We start from the raw sequence: 25,648 nt of genomic DNA, 5'->3' as shown, positions 1-25,648 counted from the left end.
CGATAAGCATTCAGATTAGCTTTATCTTTGGTAGGGATTAAATTTGCAGAGAATCTCAAGTTTTCATGCTGAGGTTCTTGTCTGGGTAGACCCATTTGTAGCAAACAGCCTGAATTGTTTGATACAGCACAGTGCCACTTGTGCTTATGACAGAATATTTATAGTGTTTTACCTGTGCTTGTGAGTGCTGTGTCATAGTTAGCCCTGTGAAAAGCTAATAAAAAATGACAATTATCTAATTGATCCAAAGCCTCTGCCTGGGGTAATAGAGACCTCTGGGCAGCTGTCATGGGCCTTTATTCCTATAGGTAAAAGACTGACCTGGGCTGGTAAGAAGGATGTTTCTGAAGCTTGCAGGAGCCAATGATAAAATCTGGACATAGATACACTGCACACAGTGTGCCATACATACAGGATAGCTTACTAACTTAAGAGCACTTTTCCAAAATCCTATTCTGCCTTGGACAGCTGATAAGGTACAAGATCTCAGAATCTGATTACCTCAAGGTTTCCTGATGTGTTTTTCAACTCTCTCCCATCTCCTTCCTTTCTAGCAATCTACAACTATGATGCTGTCCAAGATGTGGAGCTCTCCCTGCAGGTCGGTGACACTGTTCACATTTTGGAGATGTACGAAGGTAGGTTGTGAATCACTCCCTACTACTTCTCAGTAGTTCATAGAATCATAGAATGGTCTGGGTTGAAAAGGACCACAATGATCATCTGGTTTCAACCCCCTGCTGTGTGCAGGTCACCAAGCAGCAGCCCAGGCTGCCCAGAGCCACATCCAGCCTGGCCTTGAATGCCTGCAGGGATGGGGCATCCACAGCCTCCTTGGGCAACCTGTGCCAGTGCCTCACCACCCTCTGCATTCTTGAAACCAAATATAACAACTCAGCATTTCTAGGGTGCAAACTTCAGATCAAGGTTTTGAAATTCTGATACATCTCCCATGCACAAAGCTTGGTGTGTGATGCTTGCTGGATGCTCTTAATTATTTTTTTTTTTGTTAAAGAGTATTAAAATACACATCTCTGCTGTTCCTGGTAGAGGTTTGTCAAGGTAAGATTTCACCAGCGACTCAAGGCAGCACTGTTGGAGAAGGAAATGCTTTCCCTTCTGGGAGTTCATTCCTGGTTTTACACCACACCTGTTTATCTTAGCTCCTCCTTATGCTAGGCCCAGTGCCTAGTCATGTGATGAACGAATCCAGCTGAAACAAGAAAAAAATAAGTAACTTTTAACCCCAATTAGTTCTTTGATCTGTCACAAAGGAGGTGGTAGATGAAAGAATGGAATGAAGCCATTTAATTAAAGAACAATCTAGTACCTACTTCATTTGGAATGTTGTGTCTGTGCTCCCCAAAGTCTAAATGCTCTTTCCAAAATAAAAATGTGCTCATTTTCATAGGCAGCATCAGGTTGGAAGAGACTCTTTGTACAAAATTTCTTCAGTATCACTGCTATGACAAGCTGCTTGTTGAGCAATTTGTTCTCTTTCCGTTTCTCTTTGTGACAATTGAAATGGGCAGCTGGTTCCCCTGTGGCACAGCAGACTATTTAGCATTTAGACTGATATATGTCAAAGTGGGGAGTATTTTTAGAGCTGGAGGTGAATATCGTGCTTAATACAACTAACTTAGGAGCTGCTTTTGTCAGTAAAAACTGCTGTAATGAAAAGGATGCATCTTGCATGATCCAATATGTTGGAGCATTTTATTTCTTTGTTTTGTATAGGGGGGCTGTTGCTCAGCCCTATTGCTTGGTCTGTAGTAAGCTGTTCAACAGGAGTGACATTCAAGAATAGGAAATGAATAGATCCCTTTCTTACCTGAAACGTCCCACTTTGAAACTTCAGCCTGAGAGGACTGATGTGTAAATTGTTGGGGAAAGCAAATGCATCGGAGTTGCTTTCATATGCTGAGCCATCAGTGTGGCATCCTGGCTTGTGGCTGAGGACTTGGAAATTCCTGCAGAACTACTAGATGCTTTTCCTGGAAACATAAGCCAAAAATTTGAGCCACACATTTATTTGTGGACCCAATGGAAAAAATACAGATTGTCTCTGAGATGGTGGCTCTGCTCTGGGACTGGTCTGATTTCCCATATAATTCATCTTAAAAACTTAGAACTCAGTCTGCATGGAAGGAAGCTCTGCTGACTTATTGTCTCTTTTGCTTTGTTTCCAGATATTTGTAGGTTGTGTTTCTGAGAATTAGTGTTCTTAAAAGAATACTTCCCTATTTCTTCTTATGCTAATGATGTCTACTTAGAAACATAACTCCAGTGTAATAAAAGTGGTTTTTTGTTCCTGTAATCGCTGCTCTTATCTGGATACACAAGTCTCAATTAAAATAAAGTTCCCTTTAATCAAGATGTTGGCTTTGCAAGAAAGGCTCAGGGATGCCTCATTCAGTTCTTCTTTTGGGTGTAAGTTATCCCTGCAGCTCTTGGTGTGTTCTGCAGGGAATTAAGTGGGTCAGGGTTGTCCAAAGGCTCTTGTGTAATGGTAGCAGTGACTTGGAAAATCTTACTCCTTCCTATTGTTGCCTGTGTCAGACTGCACAGGAGCATCTTTGTGAGTTAGCAGAGGGCTGTTGTACTACAGTTCCCTTCCTGCTCTGTTGTCTAGAAAATTCTTCCATTTTTCCTCCTGGTTGAAGTCAGAATGTCTCTGTGTTCAGTGAAGGTTGTCTGTGCGTGAAACAGCCTTCACTTGAAAGCTCTCTATCTTCTGCATCTGGGGTTTTGGCTAGCTCTGGCCTTGGAGAATTGGATTTAAGAAGTCCAGAGTTTGTTTCTAACAGTGAGGCTGCAAGGTTGAGGCTCACACTCAGTTTTGTGTTAACAAATGTTATCTGACTCTCAGCTGGCCAAATAGCTTCAAGACATAACAGTGCTGCAGCTCAGCTGCTGGAGGAGCTGGGTGAGAAGCTAACAGCAATGAAGTGAATTAAAGTCGTGGGTGTAGTTTGTGGTGCAGACCTCTGTGCCGAGTGAAACTGTGATGTTTTTCCTTCTTTCCCTGGATAGCTGTCTGGCTGCAGGAGGGCGAGAGATCTTTGTACAAAATGACTTCTTCCACTTGGTAATAAGATAAATAACACTTATCCTGCTGTTTGCTAAGTATTGCAAGATTGGGATCATTCTGCAGAGTCTGAGAGGAGAAGGAAACTTGCTGCCCTCAGAGCTTTGAAGACTTTCTTCAGGGCAGACTTCACTTTCTCTGGAAGTTCGCCCTTGAGTGGTGGTGAGCAAAGGAGGGTACATTTCTGTTCAGAGTTGAATCTTCCCTAATCTGCAATATATATCCTTACTTTTATGCAAGTGGGAAATAGCCACATCATGGATAGAAGGAATGTGTGCCCACACGCTGTGATTCAGACCAGTCTCTTCTCCCTGATGCAAATAAGTTTGCATTGAATATGTTCCTGGTTTAGGTCTTTGTTCCTCTAACTGCAGTCAGCAAACAAAGCAACCCATGTTTGTTCTCCAAGAGTGAGAACTCTGGATCCATGACTCTGAATTGAATCTTCTTTGCTTAAATAAATGTATATATTTTTTAAAGGCAGCTTCTTTGCCTGTTGTTCTCTCAAATCTCCTTGCCATTTTGATGCTTCCTGTGCCAGCTGACTGATCACAATCATCTTGGATCGGTGATGTCTATCTTGATAACTGAACACCATGGTCTCTAACCTTCATGTTTTCCAAGAGGTAGGATTGGTGTTTTCAGTTTCCTAAGGCTCTACCTGCATTCAGAGGAATCAAAAGGGGTTGCTCCAAGAGCATGGCTAACAGATTTGGGGTTGCTGAGTGTCTTGACTTTCAGAATGCAGGTTTGCATTCTGTAGTAGAACTGTATAGGAGCTGTGTGTGCATAGCTGTCTTTGCCTCTGTGCTCTTCTGTCAGATGCTGCAAGCAATAATTCTGTGTTGGGAATTTATAAGCTTTGCAGAACGAGGATTGTCAGTCTGAAAATGGATAGCACAGGGTGGCCCGATGTTGTATTCAGCCCAATCAGTGTAACTCAAATAGAGGATGTCAGTTCATGCAGCCTTCTGTCTATGGACCAAGCTTCCTGCAGACAACAGAAATGTCTGCTCAGTAGCAGATCTCGAGCGAACACGATCAAGAGATAAATGCTGTAGGATTGCACTGAGAATGACAATGTGTACTTAACTGCTGTAGATAGGAAAAAAACTGCTTTTGTTTCTCTTTGACAGGCTGGTACCGAGGATACACGCTCCGCAATAAATCAAAGAAGGTATGAGCTCACTTGTCAGTAGCTGATTTTCATTTTGCACCTCACCAGACCCCATCCAGCGCTGTAAAGGCTGTGCTGCTGCTGTATTTCTGTTGTATGCAGGTCTCCTGACCAGCATCCTCTTTTCCTCAGCAATAGAAATAAATGCCCTTGAGGTGAATGTTTCAGACCCATTAATGAGGTACTTCCCCAATGTAGGCATGCGTAATGCAGTTTGAAGTAAGGAAGTTGACTGTTGTATATCTGTATATGCTAGCATATTGCTTCATTATTACAGTCTTGGGCATGAACACATCCAGCATTAACTGTATGATCGAGCTAACTATATGATGGTGAGATCAGGATTTTAATTTGACTTAGAAAATATCCCAAAAATAACACACCTGTGGATCACAGCCAGGCTGCTTGAGGTTTGCAGAATCAGTCTGAACAATGCATGGAATCTTTTCCCATAGGAGTCCTGCCACTTCTCATGTGGTGACATCCTTTACTGAATCCATTTTTCAGCCCTAAAGGGGAGTGAATGCTCCTAGAAGGGTCAGTTCTGTTAAAGCTTGGGATTCCTACAGATGCTGTCATGAGCTGTGAGCTTTCCTAGAGAACCACAAGTCCGCTGTGTAGCAAGTGCATTGGGTACAACTGCTAGTCTGCAAGACCTTACGGTGTTTTGCACAGGAAGATGAGTGTCAACACAGCAAAGCAACAGGTTAACTTAGCTGGGGTGCTAACATCAAACAGAAGGCTTAAACACTGGCAGAGTTCTCCTGTACGCCCTGTCTGGCTGACCTAACACCTTTCTCTTGTGGGTAAACAGCAAATACTTGCTGCTTGTGCTTGTTACCCCTTCCCCTGCTTTTTTGTTGAAGGCATGTCTTATGCTACAGTGTGATTTGTTGTTTGCTTTCACTTATTCTATTTATTTATTTTTAGGGCATTTTCCCAGAAACGTATATCCACTTAAAAGAGGCAACCGTGAAGGACCGGGGGTAGGTTGGAGCTTTTTGAGATGTGCTCTGAGAACAGAACCAAAGGAAAACCGTTTCATTTTGTTGTAGTTTAAAAAAAACACATTTAAAAAGAAAGCAGAAACTTTAGTGGTTGTTGTCATGAGTGTTGTTACTAGACTGTGCTAGGCTTGTGGATCTCGTTTTTTCAGAGCATGGTACATCTCAAAACATCTGTGGGCAGAGAGGCAAGAGAATACTGTGTGCAAAAATAAAAGAGGTCTGTTAGACAAGTTAGTGGCAAGACAGGACAGACAAGTTACACGGAGCCCTCTGGGGAATCCTGCAAATCGTAACGTGTTCCTGCTCACAGCCAAGGAGCCAGCAGGAGTGTGGACTCCTTCCTGTCTTGGAAAACGCAGTAGGAAGTGACTCCTCATTTGATTCTTACAAAGGATTCTGTGATGAATCCTGTGTGAGGAAAATAGCAGTTGCAATAGGAAGAGATTTAAGAAAGTACTTTTTTCTTTTTTTTTTCCTTAAGTGTATGTGGCCAAGTTACCATTGGAAGCAGTGATTGCTGAGAACTTCTGTCCATTTAGCAGTGAGTTCCTGGAATGGATCCATTGAATGTAACAAGACAGAAAGAAATTGGAATCATTTTCACATTAAAAATGGATAATGATGTGTTGGAGAACCAATGGAACAATGTAGAAACTGTGTGAAGTTCATACAATTCATAAGTGAATTGTATGAAAATCTAGGCTGCTTCTCCAGTTATGTATTTACAACTGAAAGATGTTTTATGACTGGGTATGGATATTAATTGTAACGCCCTCTTTCTGTGTTCTCCATCTTTAGACAACATGAAACAGTGATTCCGGGTGAATTGCCGCTTGGGCAAGAGCTTACTTCCACCCTGAGGGAGTGGGCAGTTATCTGGCACAAGTTATATGTGGTAAGTCTGTTTCAGTGATTGGTGTTTGGTGGATGAAGTGGAAGAAGGGCTGTGCCGTGCAGGTTGAAATGCAGACAGCTTGCAAGTCTTTTAAAGGCTCTTATTTCCGTATGTGCAGCTGGAACTTGTGTGTCCATTTCTGCTCTTAAGAAAGGCTGAAAATGTTCAGCCCTCCTCTAGATAAGATCTACAAGCACAGAGGGAAGGGAGCTTCAATCCATGCTACAAAGTGTTCACTGTACGTAAATAATTGGGTGGTGATGCAGCACTGATGAAGACTTGACTCTCAGCATTGACCTGGCACAAGTCACACTCAGCATCGTGTCAGCTGGTTGGGACTGTGTGTGCGAGTCACAGTTTACAACCTGAATGAATGTTCCTGCCTTTTGTTGTCCTGTATGAGGACAGAATGTCTCAGTGAAGTTAGGTGAGAACCCATCATGTTGTTTTAACAACGTTTAACAAGTAGAAGCTCTTTTTCTAGACATCGTGTAAGTACTGAATGGAATGGCTCATCCTTGCCATGGAGTGCCTAGGGGCCAAAAAGTCACGGGATGAGAAGTGAGCTGGGGTGGTGATCTGCTTAGTGGCCTGGCCATGTGATAAATCACTATGGAAAAGTCAAACCAAGTTAGTGCATGGATTTGATAGTTTTGCTAAGATAGGTGAAATTCTTGCACAGAGAAACTGGTGTTCACAATGACTCGCTGTCTTTCAATGGTGGTTGTTAAGGCATGCTAAGAAGAGTCAAACGATTTTTCTTTGGTCAGTAATGAGTTCAGCCTGCATGGTAGTGTGTGCTCTGAGACTCTAATTAAGATGAGAGAATTATTTTAAATTAGCTCTAACCATTCAGTGTATCCTGAACAAGCTTTCCTATTGAAAATGTAGGGCCACAAGTATACTTTGTTTGTGGTCTACAAAACCACAAAAATTCATTCCACCCTCCTAATTTAATGAGAAAGCGTAGTGACATTATTACTGTGTGAAAGCAGAACTTTTGATCCTGGCTTTATTTATAGGCTTTTATTTTTTTAATGCATTACTTGTTTCAGAATCTCTTTTTCCTACGAGCAGAAATCTTTCGCGTTCCTTTGATTAACCAACATAAGTCTTAAAATAGCCTTGGAAAATGTTGTGGTTTGAGATGGATTTATTTTATTTTCCCTCGCAGTATGTATTAAGAGAAAGAAGAATAAAGAAACAGGACACCACTGAAGGAGGAAGGGGATATTTGAGGACAGAAAGGAAATACAGAGGATTTCTTTATTTGGCAGCGCTTTATTTCCCCTTAATTTCTGTGTTTTTCTGCAGATGTTGTACCATCGGGTATATCTCTACTGCAAACAAATACAAAAATGGGTGGCACTTTTAGCTTGGGCTGGTTAATAGCAGTTAACAAATGTAAACAGCCGGAGAGATAACTCAGGTTTAGCCAGCTGCCAAATTGAGGCCTGCTCTGCATTTCTCTAAAAGCTCACCCGAGTTGCATTCCTTTAGGTGACTTTAGCTGCAGGTTAACAGGGTGCTTTTATTTCTGCTTTCCTAAATACACCTGCTGTACCTTCCCTGTATCAACTGTAGACTAACCCAGCTTCCCCCAGCACCTTCACCCAACTCCAGTGGAAGATGGGTCCCAGTTCGTAGCTGCCTTTGGGTTTATGTTCTGAAGGGGCAAACTTGGTGTCATTTCATCTTCTGTCTTTACAGAATGGGGCAGTAACTTCACTGAGCCTCTTTGTCAGGTGTGTGTGAGCAGTTGGTGCTCACAGTTAAACATTAACAGTTGATACCACACGCTGCCATTAGTCAGCTGCTGGTGACTGTCCCTGCAGTACACAATTGACCAGTTCCTGCTTGCTGTTGGTAGAAAAAAAGCCCCACTCTCAACCACCATTTTAGAGCTGCATAACCATAAACTTTGTCCCAGTAGAGCTGATGTAAGTTGATTTGTGGCACCTTCCTTCTGAAAATGAGCTGCCCTTGCAGCTGGCTGTGGGTCAGAATTGTTGTAGTGCCCAGCTAACTGGGTGCTGGTGAGTGAGGACAGGGCCTGGCTTCCTCCTTCAGTCTAACAGCTGATGCTTTAAAAGGCTTAATTACTCATCTAGGCACGTTCTGCTGCAAATATGGTTATTATCACATCACTATCCACTTTCTAATTACACTGTCAGCCTTGGAATCTGAAGCTCTATGAAGGAGGTGTGGGTAACTAATTTTTAAGATGTGGAACCAGTTAATAGCATAAAAAATATTTTCATTAATCAAAGATGATGACAGTAGAAATGGGAGAAGGAAACTTCACAATGCAGGTTTCGATGTCCTCTTTATGATTACAGGTGCTGCATTTGTAACAAAAGATGAAACTGCAGCAACTTTGGCAAAAACAGATGAATACCTGGGCAGATTGGGCAGGTGGTATCTGGGGAGCTTCCTTCAGTCACATGGTCTGATTGCATTATTTGGTTGATCTCTGCCTTGGTGGGTTTTGAGCAACCAGTGTATAGAACTTAAGAAACCTCTGTTGCCTTTCTGCCTTTGCTAGTGCTTAAAAGCATTGTGTGATTCACAACTGCATTTTGCAGTCTGAATTCTGTGCAAATGCAAACAAAAACGAGTGCTCTGAAGAGCAGATAATCTTCACCCTTATTTGCTGATAGGCTCCAGTCAGGGAGATGATTGTTTCAACAGAGCTACTCTGGTTTCCATGAGACTCTTGCCTGGAGGTCAGGCGTGGGCACAGCAATCCACGTGTGAGTTAGTGGTGAGTAGGAGAGGAACCTTGAAATACTGTGGCAGTGTATCTCAAATACTGCTGCATTTTGTTGCTGTTCCTTTTTATGCGTAATAATTGGATTGAAGTGTTCTTTAGGCTGTAGAAGGTGTGAAGATAAAGCTTATGTGGGCTTCAGTGTCATTATTATTTCTGTTTTGGTGTCACTGTTAGACTTCTGCAGGTAAAGAGTTTACCATAGAATCTTAGTATCTAAATAGGTGAAACAAATGGGAGGCATGCATAAAAAATGTGAGGCTATGTCACACTTTCTGAGAGTGACAGACCCCAAATCTTGAGGCACTTAAACCTTGGCAGTGCAAAGTGCTGGAGAGTTTTCCCCATGGTTTAATCTTGTTGTGTCATATGAAGCCTTTTGCTCAGATATTTTTAATTAAATGCAGCTTGTGTGGTGGATTCAGATGAGTACACTTCAGGAAGTTATCTGAGATTGTAGTTTTCAGTTTATTATTTATGAGCTTAAAATGGTCCCTTTCCTTCCTGTAGGATAACAAAACAACACAGTTTCGTCATGTCCAACAGTTGACTTACAGCCTGATAGAGTGGAGATCACAGATACTATCTGGGACTCTTCCCAAAGATGAGCTGGCTGAACTCAAGAAGAAAGTCACTGCTAAAATTGACTATGGCAACAGGTAGACTCCAAACTACATCCAGAGGGCAGGGGAGGGTCCCAGATCCCACTGCAGGCTCTGGAACTGTTTTGAGGATGGATGTAAGTGGCTATTAATACAAAATGGTATAAAGAAGCACACAAGAACAACAGTGAATCAGACTGTACGTTTTGCCTTGGAAAGGAGGTGATTGCAGCTTTCTGTTCCCATCAGAACGTGACTAATGTGACAGGTGGGCATGTAGCAGTTGGCTCTTCATATGCCAGCATTCTCTTTAAATTTGGCAGCAAAGCTTACCTGTCTTAATTCTGCAGAGATGCTGGCACATGGCTGCATTTCCCATGGAGCACAGTTTGTGCCCGGCTGACTGGAGCTGGGATTTGGATGCTGGTTGTGAACTAAACTGCTTTATCAGCAGCTGAGCAATACAGTCCTATAGGCCACCAAAACTACATCTTTCGCTGGTTTATACAGAATAGGGATTGTCTCCAATACTCATTTATCTACCTGTCAGACTTGATTCAGGTCAAATAAGTCAATTAAGAAGAAAGCTTATGGCAAAGAATAATAATTAGCCACAACCCGTGAGCTTCATAGAAATACCTACCATTTTATGTTAAATACATGTAAGTGAGAACAAGATGTCATCTTAGCACAGAGTTACATGGCTAATTATTTTTCCCTTTAATGGGGAAACTGGATATGGGGGATGAGGAAGTTCTGAGTGGGAAAACCATTAATGTGATTATTAGAAGGAATAGAATCAATGAATATTGGCTGCCTGGTGCAGCCCGCAGCTTGATCTGTCATTTGTGCTCTCTCAGTCACCTTTGCTTCTTACATACTGTGTTGCTGCTTTTGTCCTCTGATTCGCACGCTACTCAGGATCCTGGGTTTGGACCTGGTTGTACGAGATGACAATGGGAACATCTTGGACCCAGATGAAACCAGCACAATCTCTCTTTTCAAGGCCCATGAAACTGCATCCAAAAGGATTGATGAAAGAATCCAGGAAGAAAAGGTACATCTCTTGCTGCTGGCTTTACCCTCCTCTCAGAACTAGTACCTGCTCTGTTTGTACGTTCCTCTTAGGGATATTGTGCTACTTTGGCAGCAGAACTGAAATGTTTTATGTTGTTTTTAATGGGAGCACTGTTCTTCTTTGCAGTCCCTGCAACAGAATTTGGAACTCCGAGGGCAGCCAATATTTAACACAACACACACTTACAGCCTCTATGTAAACTTCAAGAATTTTGTCTGTAATATTGGAGAAGATGCAGAGCTCTTAATGAGCCTCTATGACCCTGACCTCTCCAAATTCATCAGGTAGGGTGTTGGGGTTCTTTGTGTACACATAAGCAATTTAGTTGTTCTGAAGAAGCCAGTGCAAGTTAGAAAGCAAGAATCAGCAGAGAAGTGTTTTCAGTTCTGTTGGTTGCTGCTCCAGTAGTGATTTGAAAGGGGATTATTTAACTTCAGCTGAGAAGTGAAGATCATGAGCACTTGTACTCTGCTTCTTAAAGCTGGGTGTTTCTATGATACAGTAGTGAAATCCCAGATTGTGTCTTTTATGTTCTTTAATTTCCCTGTTTCTTTCACTGTTTTGAGGCATTTGATTCATTGCTTCTCTTTTGATGTGATATACACATATTGTTTTCTGTCAAATTAGTGCAAGTTCACACTTAAAAGCTGGCTATCTTGTACCAGTCAGGGAGGATACAGGGTATAAGGAGGCGTTTAGGTGTCAGGCACCATCTATCTCTATCACAGAAGTTATCAGGTGTGAAGATGCAGTCAGCTGAGAGTAGCCATTCCCCCTGCGCCTGGCTTCTGCCTTCAGTGAAATGAGCCTCTTGAGAATCATGTTGGCATCGCATATTTTGGCAGAGCTTTTCAAACACTCTGAAAAGATCAAACTACTCTTGGATAATTGGAATGTTAGATGTTGATTTTTGCTTTTTTTTTGCTTCATTTGTAGTGAAAATTACCTTGTTCGTTGGGGCAGTAATGGGATGCCTAAGGAAATTGAGAAGCTAAATAACCTTCAAGCAGTCTTTACTGTAAGTTGTTGTATTTACATCCTGGAGATTCTTCCCCATGCTGCAGACATTGGAGTTTGGGATTCTTTCCCCTTCTTGCCCCTCTGCTTCTAGTGGAAGTGGCAATTTAGGTTGGTTTTATGGGCACTTATGATCTCATGGGCAGCCTCAGAGGAATGCTCCTGAGAAGTGTTTTTTTTAAGAGTAGATTTCCTTTTAAATGTGTACAGTCTAACAAAGCAAAAAGCTTTTTGCTCTCTGTCCTCTTCTCCCCTGTTTATAGAGCAGATTGATGTCACTTTATTTTAAATAACTTCCAGGATTTAAGCAGTTCGGATTTGATCAGGCCGAAAATCAGCTTGGTGTGTCAGATTGTGAGAGTGGGGCATATGGAGCTGAAAGATGGGAAGAAACACACGTGTGGACTCCGGAGGCCCTTTGGTGTGGCAGGTATGGCAAATTCAGACACACGAGAGAAGAGCGTGGTCCAGTGGTTGGGAGGTGAATTAGGAAACATAGGCTGTATGCCAGCAAACCTGTTAACTCTTTCATGTCAGCATCTCCTGAGGACTGAGAATATGATGCTGAGCTGCTTGATACTCCTTTGAGATCTTTCAGTCTTCACATACGTGAAGGTGACACGCTGTCAGTGCTCGCTTTTTGGCTTGTCTCCATCTGAATAGATAACACACTGCTGTCAGTACAGTGGACTTTTCAGATGTTTGAAAAAGAGGGATTTGCTCCCCACAACTAATAGGATAAAGATGGATTTTTTCAAAGGAGCTTTGGTGAATGAGACATCCAATTCCTGTTCAGTTGCTGTGATGGCTTGTGAAGAGCCTTGCTTGAGGTCTGTGGGGAAAACAATTTCAAAATAATCAGCATTTGAAACCTAAACGTTTGGAGAGGTGTTGTTTTTTTTTTTTTTTTGTCTCAAAATGCCTGAATCCCAGCTGTGGTTGTTTTGTTTTTTATCGTAGAGAATATTCACATTCACTCCCATGTGCTGACTTAAGCATCAATAAAAATATGCTTGTTAAAAAGTTCAAAGGATGAGAGTGGCCTTCTGCATTGCTGTCACGAGTGGTCTTGGACCGAAACAAGCAGCTTTTGTTTCCATTCTGATAGGGAGAGCTCTCTCTGTGTTCTCTTTTGCCACTTGGCAGAACTGTGTGTTGGGTTTGTGTTGTTTCAGTGATGGACATAACAGATATCATACATGGGAAGGTGGACGATGAGGAAAAGCAACATTTTATTCCATTTCAGCAGTAAGTATCATACTTTGGAGTTCATCACATATCTGGCTCTTTTAAGGCACTTGTCCTTCAGAGAAGGACAAATTTGTACGGCAGCCTGGCAGCTGACCAAGGTCTCTACAAATAGATTAGCTAATGGCAGTAGTCAGCTTTTTGCAGGAAAAGATTTTTGTTGGTCCTCTGATGCTTTTGTTCCCCTGGATTTACATGTCTATACAGTAAGTTACTCAGGGAGTCTTAGCAGTGCTGCTGGAGTTGGTAGATATTCATATTATATGAAGGAGGAAAGAAGAGCAAAATAATGTGGGTCTGGGGTATGTGACCTTAAAAACTGTCATGGAAGTGAGGCAAGGTTTTGAGGAGCACCTGAGCAGGCAGGGAGCATTGCTCCTTGTCAGCTTGTGTGGCTCCCTGGGCATTGCCAGCCTGTAGCTTTTCAGGGTGAGTCAGAAAAGAGTTATAAAGAGATTTCTTCCTCTTCCTGGAAAAGAAATTCAGGCCCCATTGTGATGTGCATTTCTGTAATGCTAGAACTTGTGTGTGTTCTGCCTGCTCTCCCATTGCTCACTTTCTCAGCACATTACAGTAATTAGAATGGAGCTTGTTTGGGTAGACTCAGCTTATTACTGTCCTAAATATAGTGATCCATTTGGTGTAGCTTATGTTGTTGCAAGATATTTTCAGGGGAGATTGTTGTATGTCTCTACCATTTTAGCACCTGCAAGACTGCAAAAAAGGATGTATTTTAATTTGCAGAATAACATGAGTCTCCTTTTTTTTTTTTTTTTTTTTTTTTTTTTTTTAACCCTGTTTTTCTTTTCTTATAATCAGATTGAGTTTAGACCCAAATCTTGTTACCTCTGCAGGGGTGGGGAGTCTGTGGGGATGTTTGTATGCTTTAGTTCGTTGTTGATGGTGTGGGAGCAGGAGTGTAATCTGGTTCCACATCCAGGCTCACTAGATGTGTTTGGCAGGGAGAGGTTCAACACCCCTGTGGTGTCATTAGTCATGTTAATTTAAGGCTGGTTAATGAACATAATCTCCTGGGGGCAGCTCTGAGGCCCAGATGAAGACAGAGCTCAGTTCATCTAATGGGAGCAAAAGACCCCACCTGCTGAGCTGCGTGGTTCTCCATAGCCATAGCTGCTCTACGAGGCAGTCTGTGGATGGAAAAAGGAGCAAAGTAGAACTGGCTGCCTTTGTGGTTGTCCTGAAGGCTGCTGGTTCAGCATGCTACAAATGTATTCACAGAGCTTTTAACTAGGCACAAGTTACTTATCCTAATCCTAGACTAGCAGTGATGAGAGTTCAGATGTTTTTTTTCAGTTGGGTTTAGGCAGGTGAAGAAAAAGTCTTAATTTAGAAGTAATTACACTACTTGGAAAACAGTTAGCTGTTGGCCAGCCCTTGTCTGCAGAGCACATGGTGATGTTAGTTTATCCACTTCCCAGTCTGTTGTTGTTCTTCTCAGGATTGCCATGGAAACATACATCAGACAGCGACAGCTAATTATGTCCCCGCTGATAACTTCCCATGTGATTGGAGAAAATGAGCCCCTCACTTCTGTCTTCAACAAAGTCATCGCTGCAAAGGAAGTGAATCATAAAGGGCAAGGTACAGCAGTCAGGCGGGACGTGAAAAGCTGGTGTGGGGAAAGGTTCCTCTTGCTTACAGAGGAAAGTAAATGGCTCATGAAAGTCCAGAGATCGATGTTTACTGGAGTTTGCTACCTTCACCAAGCTAAACCAATGTTCTTTGTACCAATGGCTGCCACCCCAGCACTTTGGGAGCTAGAGAGATTGAAAATAGGATCTGTTCTTACTTGAGTGAAAATATACCCTCCTTTTCTAGCTGATGCTTGCAACTTATGTCGTTTTATTTTGTTTTATCAATTGTGGGCATAAAATATTTTTAAGTGAACATGACTGACTGCATATTCCAGGTACTTTGTACTGGATTCTCCTGCTCTTGTATGTCTGGTTTTTACCCCAGTGAGCAAATGTTACCCTTCTTTTTTTAGGTCTTTGGGTCTCCCTGAAGCTGCTTCCTGGTGACCTAGCACAAGTTCAGAAGGATTTTTCCCACCTTGTAGACAGATCCACTGCTGTGGCTCGCAAAATGGGATTTCCTGAGATAATTCTTCCTGGTAGGTCCCATATTCTTCCACTTTTCTGTGGAGTAGAAGAGACGTGTGAAATTCTGGAGTTTCTGCCATGAACAGGTTTATTTCAAAGATGGCTTAAAGCCAGTTTGTTTTTACTTTTCGTGATATTTCAAGGTGATGTCCAATTTTTTTGTGTGAAAATGCTTTCTTTGAGAAATTGAAAAATGATAGCATCAGTCCTCCTTGGAGGAAGATCTCTCTTTAGTTGAAAAGATAATTTTGTTGCTTACAGTTCTGACCCTGCTTTGCTTTATCCATTCAGAACTACTTTAGACCTACACAGCTCACTGCATTTAAAAAGGTGTTGCATAAAGGCAGAGGTCTCTGAAAATAAAAATACAGTGGTACATTGTAAAAACTTTTCTACAATTGGAAAGGAAGATGAAATGGTGTGATGTTGGGTGCCATGAATTAGCTGCTGTCAATAGCTATGAAGAGGAAACGGATGATGTGTTAGTTTATGATGTTAGATATTAACTGGGGAACTTCTATGACTCTCCAGACAGTAAAAAGAACTCATTGAGTGCTCTGGATTTTAGGTGATGTTCGAAATGATATCTATGTCACTCTGATACAAGGAGAGTTTGACAAAGGGAAGAAGAAGACTCCTAAGAATGTAGAAGTCACCATGTCTGTACATGACGAGGATGGCAATCTCCAAGAGGTATGATGGCCTTTGCAGAGGAGAACAGAGAGCTGCTCATTTGGATAGTGGTAGCTCTGGTGCATAGGATCTTTTTCATTCTTCAACTTGTGAGCAAGGACTGCATGATACTGAACAAGAGAGATTAGAGGTGATCTCAATGAGTAATTTGAATTCACTAATTTTCTACGTTATTATCAAATGTGAGTGAAAAATGAAGTGACACAGTTCCCTTGGTTGGAAAGCATGGATTTTGAGCAACTCCACAAGCTCTATGCTTTGAAAACTTTCAACCCCGAATACCTCCTGTCTTTCATTCTAGACCTCACCTTTTCTTTTTCCCCCCTACCCTCATTTTTTTTTTCCCAAAGAAAGCTATCCATCCTGGTGCTGGTTACGAAGGTGTCTCTGAGTATAAGTCTGTTGTTTATTATCAAGTCAAGCAACCATACTGGTATGAAACTGTAAAGGTAAGAGTGCATAATTTATAATCTTGCTTCTTTGCGTAGAAAAAAGACCTGATTTAAAATCAATTAATTAAAATTGTTATAAAACTAATTTAAAACTATAATGTCCTGTAAATTGATGATGATGTCCCATCATTTGTAGGTATCCATTGCAATAGAGGAAGTCAGTCGTTGCCACTTAAGATTCACTTTTCGTCATCGATCATCACAGGAATGTAAGTATTCAAAAGAAGCCCAACAGAGCACTGCCCTCTTCCTACTCATTGAGATTTTTGAGTTTCTGCAGTGCTGTACCAGTTTGCATTCTGCTTGTTTCCAACGTTGGGATGTCATTGGAAGCAAAGACAAGTAATTGAAGCTTTTTATAGCCTTAATAAAAGATTAAGTGCTGGTTTTGTTCTAAAACTGGAGTTAAATAGGGAGCAGAGCATTAGCCCCCTTGGAAGACTTTTGTCAGTGCTTCTCTGTGTGTAGCTGTGCTTTTAATTTCTTCTGAGACCTTCACACAGTTCAGTCCCATTCAGTCCAATGATCTTACAGGAGGTTTTCTGATTACACTGGTGAAAGGCAAGTGAGAAATTTAGAGCCAAAACTTCAGCAGACTTCTTCAGAACCACGTTGAACAGGATCATTAAAGTCAAACTGATCTCTTGGAAGAAATCTTTTAAGGCAGTTGAGAAATGCAGTGACACGCTTCTGCATCCATAGTCACGTGTCAGTTTGAAAATCCCTGCCAAAATCTGTGTGCACAATTGTGTTTGTCCATCTATCAAAAAACTAGCCACTGAAATTGCATGGAGAAGGAAGATTCAGAGAGGAAATTTTTTTCTGTAATTGCAGATATCAGCCAAGTGCCCTGAGGTGAGCTTTCTGCTGTGGATCATGAAGCATTCTACCTCCAACACATTATCTTGTGATGGTGCTAAATAAAGATGCTTCATGAATTATGAACAGTATGGGCATAATTAAGAATATTCCTAATACATTTTTTTTCTTCATACTTATAGCAAGGGATAAGTCTGAGAGAGCTTTTGGCATGGGCTTTGTGAAACTGATGAATGCAGACGGAACAACGCTACAGGATGGCAAACACAACTTGATTATTTATAAGGTAGCTCTGGCATTTGCTGGCCTCACTTTGGTGTAATTAATGAAAGTGTTTCTTTTGACTTACTTTATGTTTTTCCAAGCAATGTAAATACTGCTGTATCATTGTGGGAATGTTAAATGATTCCTTTCAGGATGATGGCAGAGTAGCCTGTTTTTGTAAGTTATTATCAGCACAGCTTTAAGGGATTGGTTTTCTGACTTGGGCACAAATCTGGTACATACTAGTGTGTATCTGTACAATGCTTTTCCTCTCCCGTTGTTCACTGGGCAGCAAGCACCAAACAGGCCTGGTGAGCACCTCATTTAGAAGATCAGTGTGTAACAGGGAGAGAGATACGGTGCCTTTCATCACAGTAAGAGGAAGAAGCTAATGCATTGCTGTAGAAAGCTACAGTGGGATGGGGTGGGTTGAACTCCTACAGTGTGTGGCTTGATTCACTCTCTTAAAGAGCTGAATTCATTGGTAGGAGGCAGGCAACTTCTATTCCTTAAAGTTAGAAGTCCAAACAATGCAAGTAAATGACCACAGACATGAAAGTGTGTTGAAAGCCTTCTGTGGCTGTCCCTATGTTTAAGTGTTTATGTGGATAATGTATCTGCAGATGAGAACTGCAAGAGTTCAGAGAAGTGCTCAGTGTGTGAGATAACCCTCCTTCTTGTGGTCAACCAACAGGGTGATAACAAGAAAATGGAAGATGCAAAGTGCTATTTGACTCTTCCTTATACAAAAGTGGAAATGGAGGAGAAGGAGACCCCCTCAGGGAAGAGTCTGCACCATCTAGCCAACTTTACACCCAACAAAGACAGTACAAAAGACAGCTTCCAGATTGCCACTTTAATCTGCTCTACCAAACTCACCCAGAATGGTAGGTCTTTGTTAGCCTCCCAGTGGTATTTCATGCCGTGCATTTGAATTTAAAAGGGCCATTTCTTTCTGCAGATGTCTATGGCATTGTGGCACGTGTGAGCATACTGCTTTAACTTTAATCTTGCTGCTTCACACATCAGCGACAGCCCAGTCCCAGCATTGTTGGCACCAGCATTGCCTTTATTTGCTTTAGAGTTCCTGCTCTAAAGCAAACACAGAGCAGAGCACAAGAAAAGTCATGTACTCTTGTAAATGTCCTGGTTTGAGGTGTCTTCTCCTGAGTGAATGAGACTCCTGCAGAATTGTCTACTGAATGCTTTATGTTAGCAAAGTACATCAAGGTTTTCCATTAATAGCAAAGCTGACTTTCTTGCCAAGACAAAAGAGCCACATCGAGGTAATTTTCTGCACAACACGGTGTGACTTTTCCTTGTAAGCTGATTCTAAAAATAACCTCTAGTACTTATTCTGTACTGTTCTACAGCCATTAAGTCAGCTGTGTTGTTGTAATCTGTTTCTAATTGCTGATGTTCTGTCCTTGCTAGTTGACCTGCTGGGTTTGTTGAACTGGCGTTCCAACTCTCAGAACATTGCCCACAACCTGAGGAAGTTAATGGAGGTGGAAGGAGGAGAAATTGTAAAGGTATACATAGAGATTTGAGTCTCCTTGTTGTGCAGATACTTTGAAGGTTTATCACTGTGTTGTACCCAAAAGCTCCCTGTGTGGGCTAGGGATAATTGTTGTTCTAGCTGCTGCATAATGGCTGGTTAAAAAAGCAGTAGAGCAGAAATGAAGTGGGGACAATCAGAGCTGATAAGAAAAGATCCTTCTTGCTCTTAGAACTGAGAATAGGATGATCATCAAGAGCAGCATGTGAATGAACATAAGGAATGAACATAAGATCCCTTTAAAAATGGTCTTTTGTGTATGACTTCACAGTTTAACTGAGCTAGGCTGGAGGGGAACCATGATCCAAAAGAACAGACTCCTGTGCAGTGTTCCAGTGCTCCTTTCTTACACTCTTGCTATTCATTCCTCTAGTTTTTGCAAGACACTCTTGATGCACTTTTCAACATAATGATGGAAATGTCAGAAAATGAAACCTATGACTTCCTTGTGTTTGATGCACTGGTGAGTGACTTTTTCCATCAATGTTATTAGAAAAAGAAAACAAAAACCAATGACATGATTGGAGACTGAGTTGTGTTGCAGTTAGTTGAAGATTGTGCATCTCTGTATCATCTCTCTCCTTAATTTTTTTTTTTGCAGGTATTTATTATTTCTTTGATTGGAGACATAAAGTTCCAGCATTTCAACCCTGTACTTGAAACTTATATTTACAAACACTTCAGTGCAACTCTTGCATATGTGTAAGTATTGATAACCACAAACCTACAGACTGACCTCCAGGCAGCATCTCTCTGATACTGATAGTGAATTAAACTAATGTGGTCACAACAGCATAGACCCCAGATGATTGTTTTTTGTCCTGTTATTCTGCTTCCAGGAAATTAAAAAACCCTGCAGTTAGCTTTTTTACTTTCTTAAAAGTTCCTGTTGTCAGAGTTCTTTTCTGCAAGGACAAGATGCTGCTGGCATGGCAAACTGCATTAAGGGCGTGTGATTCAGACTGTCTTTTGACCTGTAGTACTCACACTTTATTTTTATTTTGTGCGTGTGTGTGTTACAAAAGGGTCTTTGTGTTTATCAGCCTGCTTTCCTATCAAAAACAGGCTTCTTGCAGTCAGTCTGTATGGAAGATGTCATTGTAAGTCACTGCAGGGGCTGGGGGAATTGATCAAAGAGGATAAATTCATTAAAAGCCTGATCTAATAGGTATTGCTGCTGCTGGAACTACTTTGCCTTGCTGGTATCCACCCAGGTCCTTCAAAGTACTTTGAGCAGAAGGAAGTTTGACATGCTCTATATGGCTGCAGTCTTTGTAGTATGTTTGAATGGTGTTACGGAGAGCAGAAGCAGAACCATGCATGGCTGACGTTGTGGTTGATGGTAGCAGAACTAAAATGAAGTTTGCTCCACCCGTCTGCCAACAGCAGGCAGGTTGTGGTGGCCACAGCCTTCAGAGAAGGGCCAGATGTCGTGGGCGAGGGTTTACACACACAGGTTATGCTCTATATATCAAAACTCGAGTAGGTGGCCGTTTATTTAGAACAAATTTACAGTGCTTCACGTTCAGAAATGGGTTGAGGACGATGGGGGTAATTTTGTTTTCCCATAGCAGTTGCATTTTTGAACTTCAAAGCTGGATGCTGGTAGTGTGGAAGCAGAGCAAGTGAAGAAGCTGTCATATACTTATCTATTGCTCACACACCACTTGGAGTGCTGGGAGTTGTTTAATGAAGAGGATTTTGGTTGAAGGACTGTAAGATTCCCATCCTTTAATTCAGGAGAGGCTGGATAGTGAATAAGTGTTGTGCAACTTTAGTGTTGCTTGAGAAGCACTTTGAGCTCTGTGTAGCAGAGAGCTGACACATGCAGAAGGTGTCAGTCCACTTTAAAATAGGTTTTCCAAATCCCTGATTCCTTTATTTTAGGGAATAAGAGAAAAAAAAAGAACTGGGATCTGTAGGTAGACGTGGCAGCCGTGGTTCATCCATGGAGCTGGTCATAAAAACGTGGCACTCAAGGAAGCCAAAAGCTTCAGAAGAAAATAAGCTGTAAAGAATAGCTTCTGCTTTGGGACTATTAGATGTAGGTCCTCTCTGGAATAATGAAGCTGAACATGCACAGAAATTTAACTCTGTCTTTATTTATTCCACTTTTTGATTCTCCAAAGGAAACTCACTAAAGTGCTGAACTGTTACGTGGGAAATGCTGATGACTCCAGCAAGACAGAATTGCTGTTTGCTGCTCTGAAAGCCTTGAAATACCTCTTCCGATTCATCGTTCAGTCGAGAATATTGTACCTGAGGTGAGCTTTGTCACTGCCATCTTCTCTGTGTCTCTCCATGGAAGTCAGTGCTTCCAGTCAGTATCACTGGAGAGAATACTCTTCAGCTTTGTTGAAACTCATTTAAAGACAGAAATGAGCGACTTGATTCTTGGAAACCAAGTGGATTTTGAGGCATTGGCAACTAGAGAAATGCAGCTTTTCTGTTACAGGTTTCATCAGGAAGTTACTCCCATGGTAACTGCAGAATCCCAAATGCCATTTTTGCACTCATTTCTTTGTAGAAGAGATAACTATAAGATGTTCTTCCAGACTGTAAAATGATAATTTCAGCTGCTGTGACTCTGCTAGCCTAGATTTACGTGTGTAACTACATTCCTTTCTGTTTTTTGTAGGTTTTATGGGAAAAGTGAAGATGGTGATGAATTTAATGATGCAATACGCAAACTGTTCTTCTCCTTCAATGTCCTCATGGACCGTCCTTTAGAGGAGGCTGTCAAGATTAAGGTATGCGTAATTTGCAGGAAGAGCTAATGCCTTTTATTACATCAACTGATACATTTGGGGGAAGGCAGAAGAAGGGTCAAGCTTTGAGGTGCATAATCCCAGGCAGATGAATCACACCAGAATCTTCAGAATGTCTGTTGCAGTGCTGAATGTGAAAGGAAAAAAGGCATTTAAGCCATAAAGTTTATCAAATAAAGATGTGAGCTTCTTGCTGAAAACACTACAGCAACTGCTAGGATGAAAGCTAACAACCAACTAAGATGTAACATAGCATGGCATGAAAGGCTCTTCAACCACTAGTGCCAAGTGATGGTGATGCAAATGTTACACCACTGCAGAAATGAACATAATCCTGAAATGAAAGTACTGAAAAAGCAGATGGTTCCTAAAAGTATCTTAGGTTGTATATTTGCTTGTTTTTATGGCTTGGACTGGATTATGTACCTTGTGTTGGCCTCCAAGGAGGAGCAAAGCAACCATGCAGTAAGCCTGGCTAAATTGGCAAAGTGAGTCCTCTAGATGGTTTATTTCAGTTCTTCTAACTATATGCCTTTCTATGCTTAAAGGAAAGATTGATTCTAGACTTCGAGTGAGTATTTGGGTCATTTGAAGTCCAGGTTTGTATTTTATGATAAGCAGAGTTCCTGCTGGCAGCAGCCATGGAGCATCTCCCAGCCTTTGGTTACGGTTGCACCGAGGTGCTTGGATGCTACAGAATCTATAAAAGCCATTGTGGGAACTGTTTAACATATTCCTCTGTGTGTGGACGTGCTGAAGGAGCTTAATCCCTGGAACTGCAGGATGTTTGCAAAAAAAAAACCAACCAACTTGGCTCTGAATTTTTCCTCCTTCACTTTTTCCACTCTGTGCTGCAGTTGTGTAGTTGCTGGAGGCTTTTTGGATGCATAGATTTGATCTCAAGCCAGATCTTTGCAGGTGTCTGCATATTTGCTCTTGACAGAACTAGATTTGCCACGTGAGCCATGGGCATTGCTGTTGAGGCTTTACACCCTTCCAGAATGAACTGCCCAATCTCAGTTTCCATGTGTGCTTTCTGTCTCTCTTTTTCTTGCAGGGTGCAGCTTTAAAGTATTTGCCAAGCATCATCAATGATGTCAAACTGGTCTTTGACCCTGTTCAACTCAGGTAAGCAAATGAAGTTTGTCCTCCAAACTCAACTCAGCTGTTGGGGAAAAAAATAAGAAACTTTCCTAAAAACAGCTGCTCTGATTATACACGTGCTCATGCATGTAGTGCATGATTTCATAGGAAGCTCCTTCCAGGGCTCTGGAGGAACTCAGATTACTTCAAAGCAGTCTATGCCATTCAACTGCTTTTTCTTAGGAGCTTTGAGAATTTGTTCTAATCCAAAATTTAAGGACTGGAGAGCCATGTGTGGAAATGTGCAAGTTTCCAATTCTTAATGATTGCTTCTGAAGTAGACTGAAATGTGTGACACAACCTTGGTCAGAAAACAAAACAGAAATTGTATTATTTCAAGAAATTCATGACACTGTGGACTTCTGTTCTTTGGCGTTCGTAGCTTTACCAGGAAACTCCCTTTCATGCTTCCTTGTTCTGACACGGATAATTTGCTCTCAACAGCAGACAGACAGCAAATGTACATGGAATTTAATTTAATGGAGTCTAAGATTAACATGAGCCATCATTCGTCATGAAAGGGGCATCTGGAAGGATGTGCCATTGTGCCTAGCAGTGTCTCAGGCTTCAGCAGTGCAAAATTCTGCTTTCATTTTGTGTGATTATTTTACCCTGGCAATGGAGGATGTACAGTACCTCCTATTTACAAGCTTTTATGGCATGTTTATTGCAAACTTTACTTTGAGAGCCTTTTGCCTGCAGTTTTTGGGTGCTGTTCAGTTCTACTGATTGCTTTGCTAAGTTTGTAGAAAACAAGTTAGTAAGAAAATAACAATTCAGCACAGGGGCAAAACTGCTCAACTTGCCCAGGTGCAGGGCAGTGTAAGTGTGGATGGAAACACGCTGGGTGAAAAATGCTGATGTTCTGTTTGCTCTGTGGTTTGCATGTTAGCAACCTCTTCGGCAACTTCATCCAGAGTATTCCTGACAACCAGTTGGTTCGACAGAAGCTGAACTGCATGACCAAGATTGTTGAGAGCGACCTGTTTAAGCAGCCTGGTGAGTAGTGAATGGAGGTCAGTGGTTTCTTTGTGGAGCTGTGCACCTTTGCAAACAAAAATGTCTTTCACATTTACGCATTTAAATCAATCATCAGCAGTGGTCCACAATTAAATCCATCTGCAGAAATATTCCTCGCCTTAGTGGCTCCAGAACTTGAAACTTCTTGTTGTTCAGTGTTTATGCACTGTTAACTATGGTGGGATCCTGATGGAGCATGTTGGTTTAAAAATCAAGGAAGAGCGTGACCTGTTTGGTGTAACACAAACCATTATGGATTATTTGTCTCTTAGTCTGTCAGAGTGGATTAAAGTGTATCTTTTGGTGTCAGAGCTAAAGTTAAGAGCAGAAAGCTGCAGTGTGCTACTTGTTTATATGGACTGCTGAAGAACCAACAAGATATGGTGCTGTGTTTCATTTTCAGAATGCAGAGATGCTCTTCTCCCTCTGCTGATAGACCAGCTGAGCGGCCAGTTGGATGACAACTCAAACAAGCCCGACCACGAGGCCAGCTCACAGCTACTGAGCAGCATTCTGGAAGTGCTGGATAGGAAAGATGTGGTGAGCATGATCTCTCAAGGGTGCAAATTAAGGTTAATTCTGTCTTTTTCCTAACTCCTCAAAAAACCCCAATGCTTATAGAAATTTTATTGTGTTGCTCTGTATTTTTTTTTCAATCTCTTCACACAAAGTAGCTGTGTCCAAAAAGAGGTCATGCAGAGATTGAACTGGTGGTTATTGCTGTGTACAAAGAAAAGTTCTTTCCTTCCTAGGAACCAAAATGCAGTTCTCAGTTACTTTGGTGGCTTGGTGGATTATTATGGAGCCACTGATTCGAGTATTTGGGTTCTCACTGAATAGAAACAACGGTCATTCAGTTGGGAAGTACAGTTATGCACCCTATGAGTCATGGGAATTAATTCTAAGTTGCTTTGAAAAGAGTAACTTGAAATGAAGGGACAAATGTCAAATAAAATTGTTCAGTTCAGCTGTGCTGGGATGAGCCAGTGAAGCTGGAACAGATGAACTGTGCTGTTACCTCTTCTCTAAGTCTATACCAACAGTACTCAAATCAGCTGTTGGTATGTAGTAAGTCATCTTCTTTGCATCCTCAGATAGCAATTAAGCACTGCTGGGGCAGTCCTCCCACGTCAGGGAGCTCTCTATAGGACAGTATATGTAGTAAATAGTCTGATTTTCCTTTTTGAACACCCCCAGGGGCCCACAGCCAAGCACATCCAGCAGATCATGGAACGCCTGCTGAGGAGGATCAACCGCACGGTGATAGGAATGAACAGACAGTCTCCACACATTGTGAGAGCCCTTTCCTTCCTTCCTTTACTGCATTCCCCTCTGTAATATTGGAATTTATTCTCCTGGGAGGTTTCGGTGTGTAGGGTGGTTTGTGAAATCGTCACTTCCTGCAGCACTTCTGTGCCGCTCCAGCATGGCTTCTGCTCGCTGTCTGTGGATGGGTATTGGGACTCAGATGGTTCCATTCCAGCCACAGATCAGCTGAGTCACAGTTGGCTGTGATTCTGAGTTCCTTTGGGCCCCATGCACAGAGAATTTGGTTTCAGCCCATTTTCTAACACACGAGGAATCTCTGCTCAGAAGAAAATGCTCTTTTGCCACCTTTGCTAAAAAGGACTAAATGCTGAAGGATTTGGCATCTCTAAATGGGAATTGTGATTATTGTGTTGCATCTTAAAAGTGTAGGAAGCTTTATGTCCTGATTTGCACTGTGTGTAAGTGTGCAGAAAGATGGAAAGATTAAGGGCAAGCATAGATAGCCATTTCATAGGTTTAAGTTCAGGTTGTTGCTATTACCAGCATGTCAGCCATGGGAATTACAGATGGATATGATCAACTAAAAATGTAGTGATTCATATATATGTACACACACACATACATAAATATTCATTCTGATGTTTAGAGGATGTGTTT

The 25,648-nt window shown here is 41.7% G+C and overlaps 1 protein-coding gene across 3 annotated transcripts in view; it reads left to right on the top strand.

Moving 5' to 3' along the window:
• Positions 1-25,648, top strand: part of DOCK5 (dedicator of cytokinesis 5) — a 99,667-nt gene that overhangs the window by 47,889 nt on the left and 26,130 nt on the right. For all 3 annotated transcript variants that reach the window (XM_048927997.1, XM_048927996.1, XM_048927995.1), the window contains 26 exons: positions 555-638; positions 4,225-4,265; positions 5,196-5,251; positions 6,071-6,167; positions 9,448-9,596; positions 10,461-10,596; positions 10,744-10,901; positions 11,554-11,635; positions 11,935-12,064; positions 12,810-12,882; positions 14,342-14,484; positions 14,891-15,016; positions 15,574-15,698; positions 16,049-16,147; positions 16,287-16,359; positions 17,152-17,255; positions 17,928-18,120; positions 18,668-18,765; positions 19,165-19,254; positions 19,393-19,493; positions 20,921-21,055; positions 21,430-21,541; positions 22,617-22,687; positions 23,595-23,701; positions 24,126-24,262; positions 24,920-25,015. In XM_048927997.1, coding sequence (XP_048783954.1) covers positions 629-638; positions 4,225-4,265; positions 5,196-5,251; positions 6,071-6,167; positions 9,448-9,596; positions 10,461-10,596; positions 10,744-10,901; positions 11,554-11,635; positions 11,935-12,064; positions 12,810-12,882; positions 14,342-14,484; positions 14,891-15,016; positions 15,574-15,698; positions 16,049-16,147; positions 16,287-16,359; positions 17,152-17,255; positions 17,928-18,120; positions 18,668-18,765; positions 19,165-19,254; positions 19,393-19,493; positions 20,921-21,055; positions 21,430-21,541; positions 22,617-22,687; positions 23,595-23,701; positions 24,126-24,262; positions 24,920-25,015 — 2,742 coding nt within the window. In that variant the 5' untranslated portion in view covers positions 555-628. The remainder of the gene's footprint in view (positions 1-554; positions 639-4,224; positions 4,266-5,195; positions 5,252-6,070; positions 6,168-9,447; positions 9,597-10,460; positions 10,597-10,743; positions 10,902-11,553; positions 11,636-11,934; positions 12,065-12,809; positions 12,883-14,341; positions 14,485-14,890; positions 15,017-15,573; positions 15,699-16,048; positions 16,148-16,286; positions 16,360-17,151; positions 17,256-17,927; positions 18,121-18,667; positions 18,766-19,164; positions 19,255-19,392; positions 19,494-20,920; positions 21,056-21,429; positions 21,542-22,616; positions 22,688-23,594; positions 23,702-24,125; positions 24,263-24,919; positions 25,016-25,648) is intronic.

This window comes from Lagopus muta, chromosome 27, assembly GCF_023343835.1.
Source record: "Lagopus muta isolate bLagMut1 chromosome 27, bLagMut1 primary, whole genome shotgun sequence".
Lineage (NCBI taxonomy): Eukaryota > Metazoa > Chordata > Aves > Galliformes > Phasianidae > Lagopus > Lagopus muta.
The sequence above is the reverse complement of the archived record's forward strand: the minus strand, read 5'-3'. Positions and strand labels throughout refer to the sequence as shown.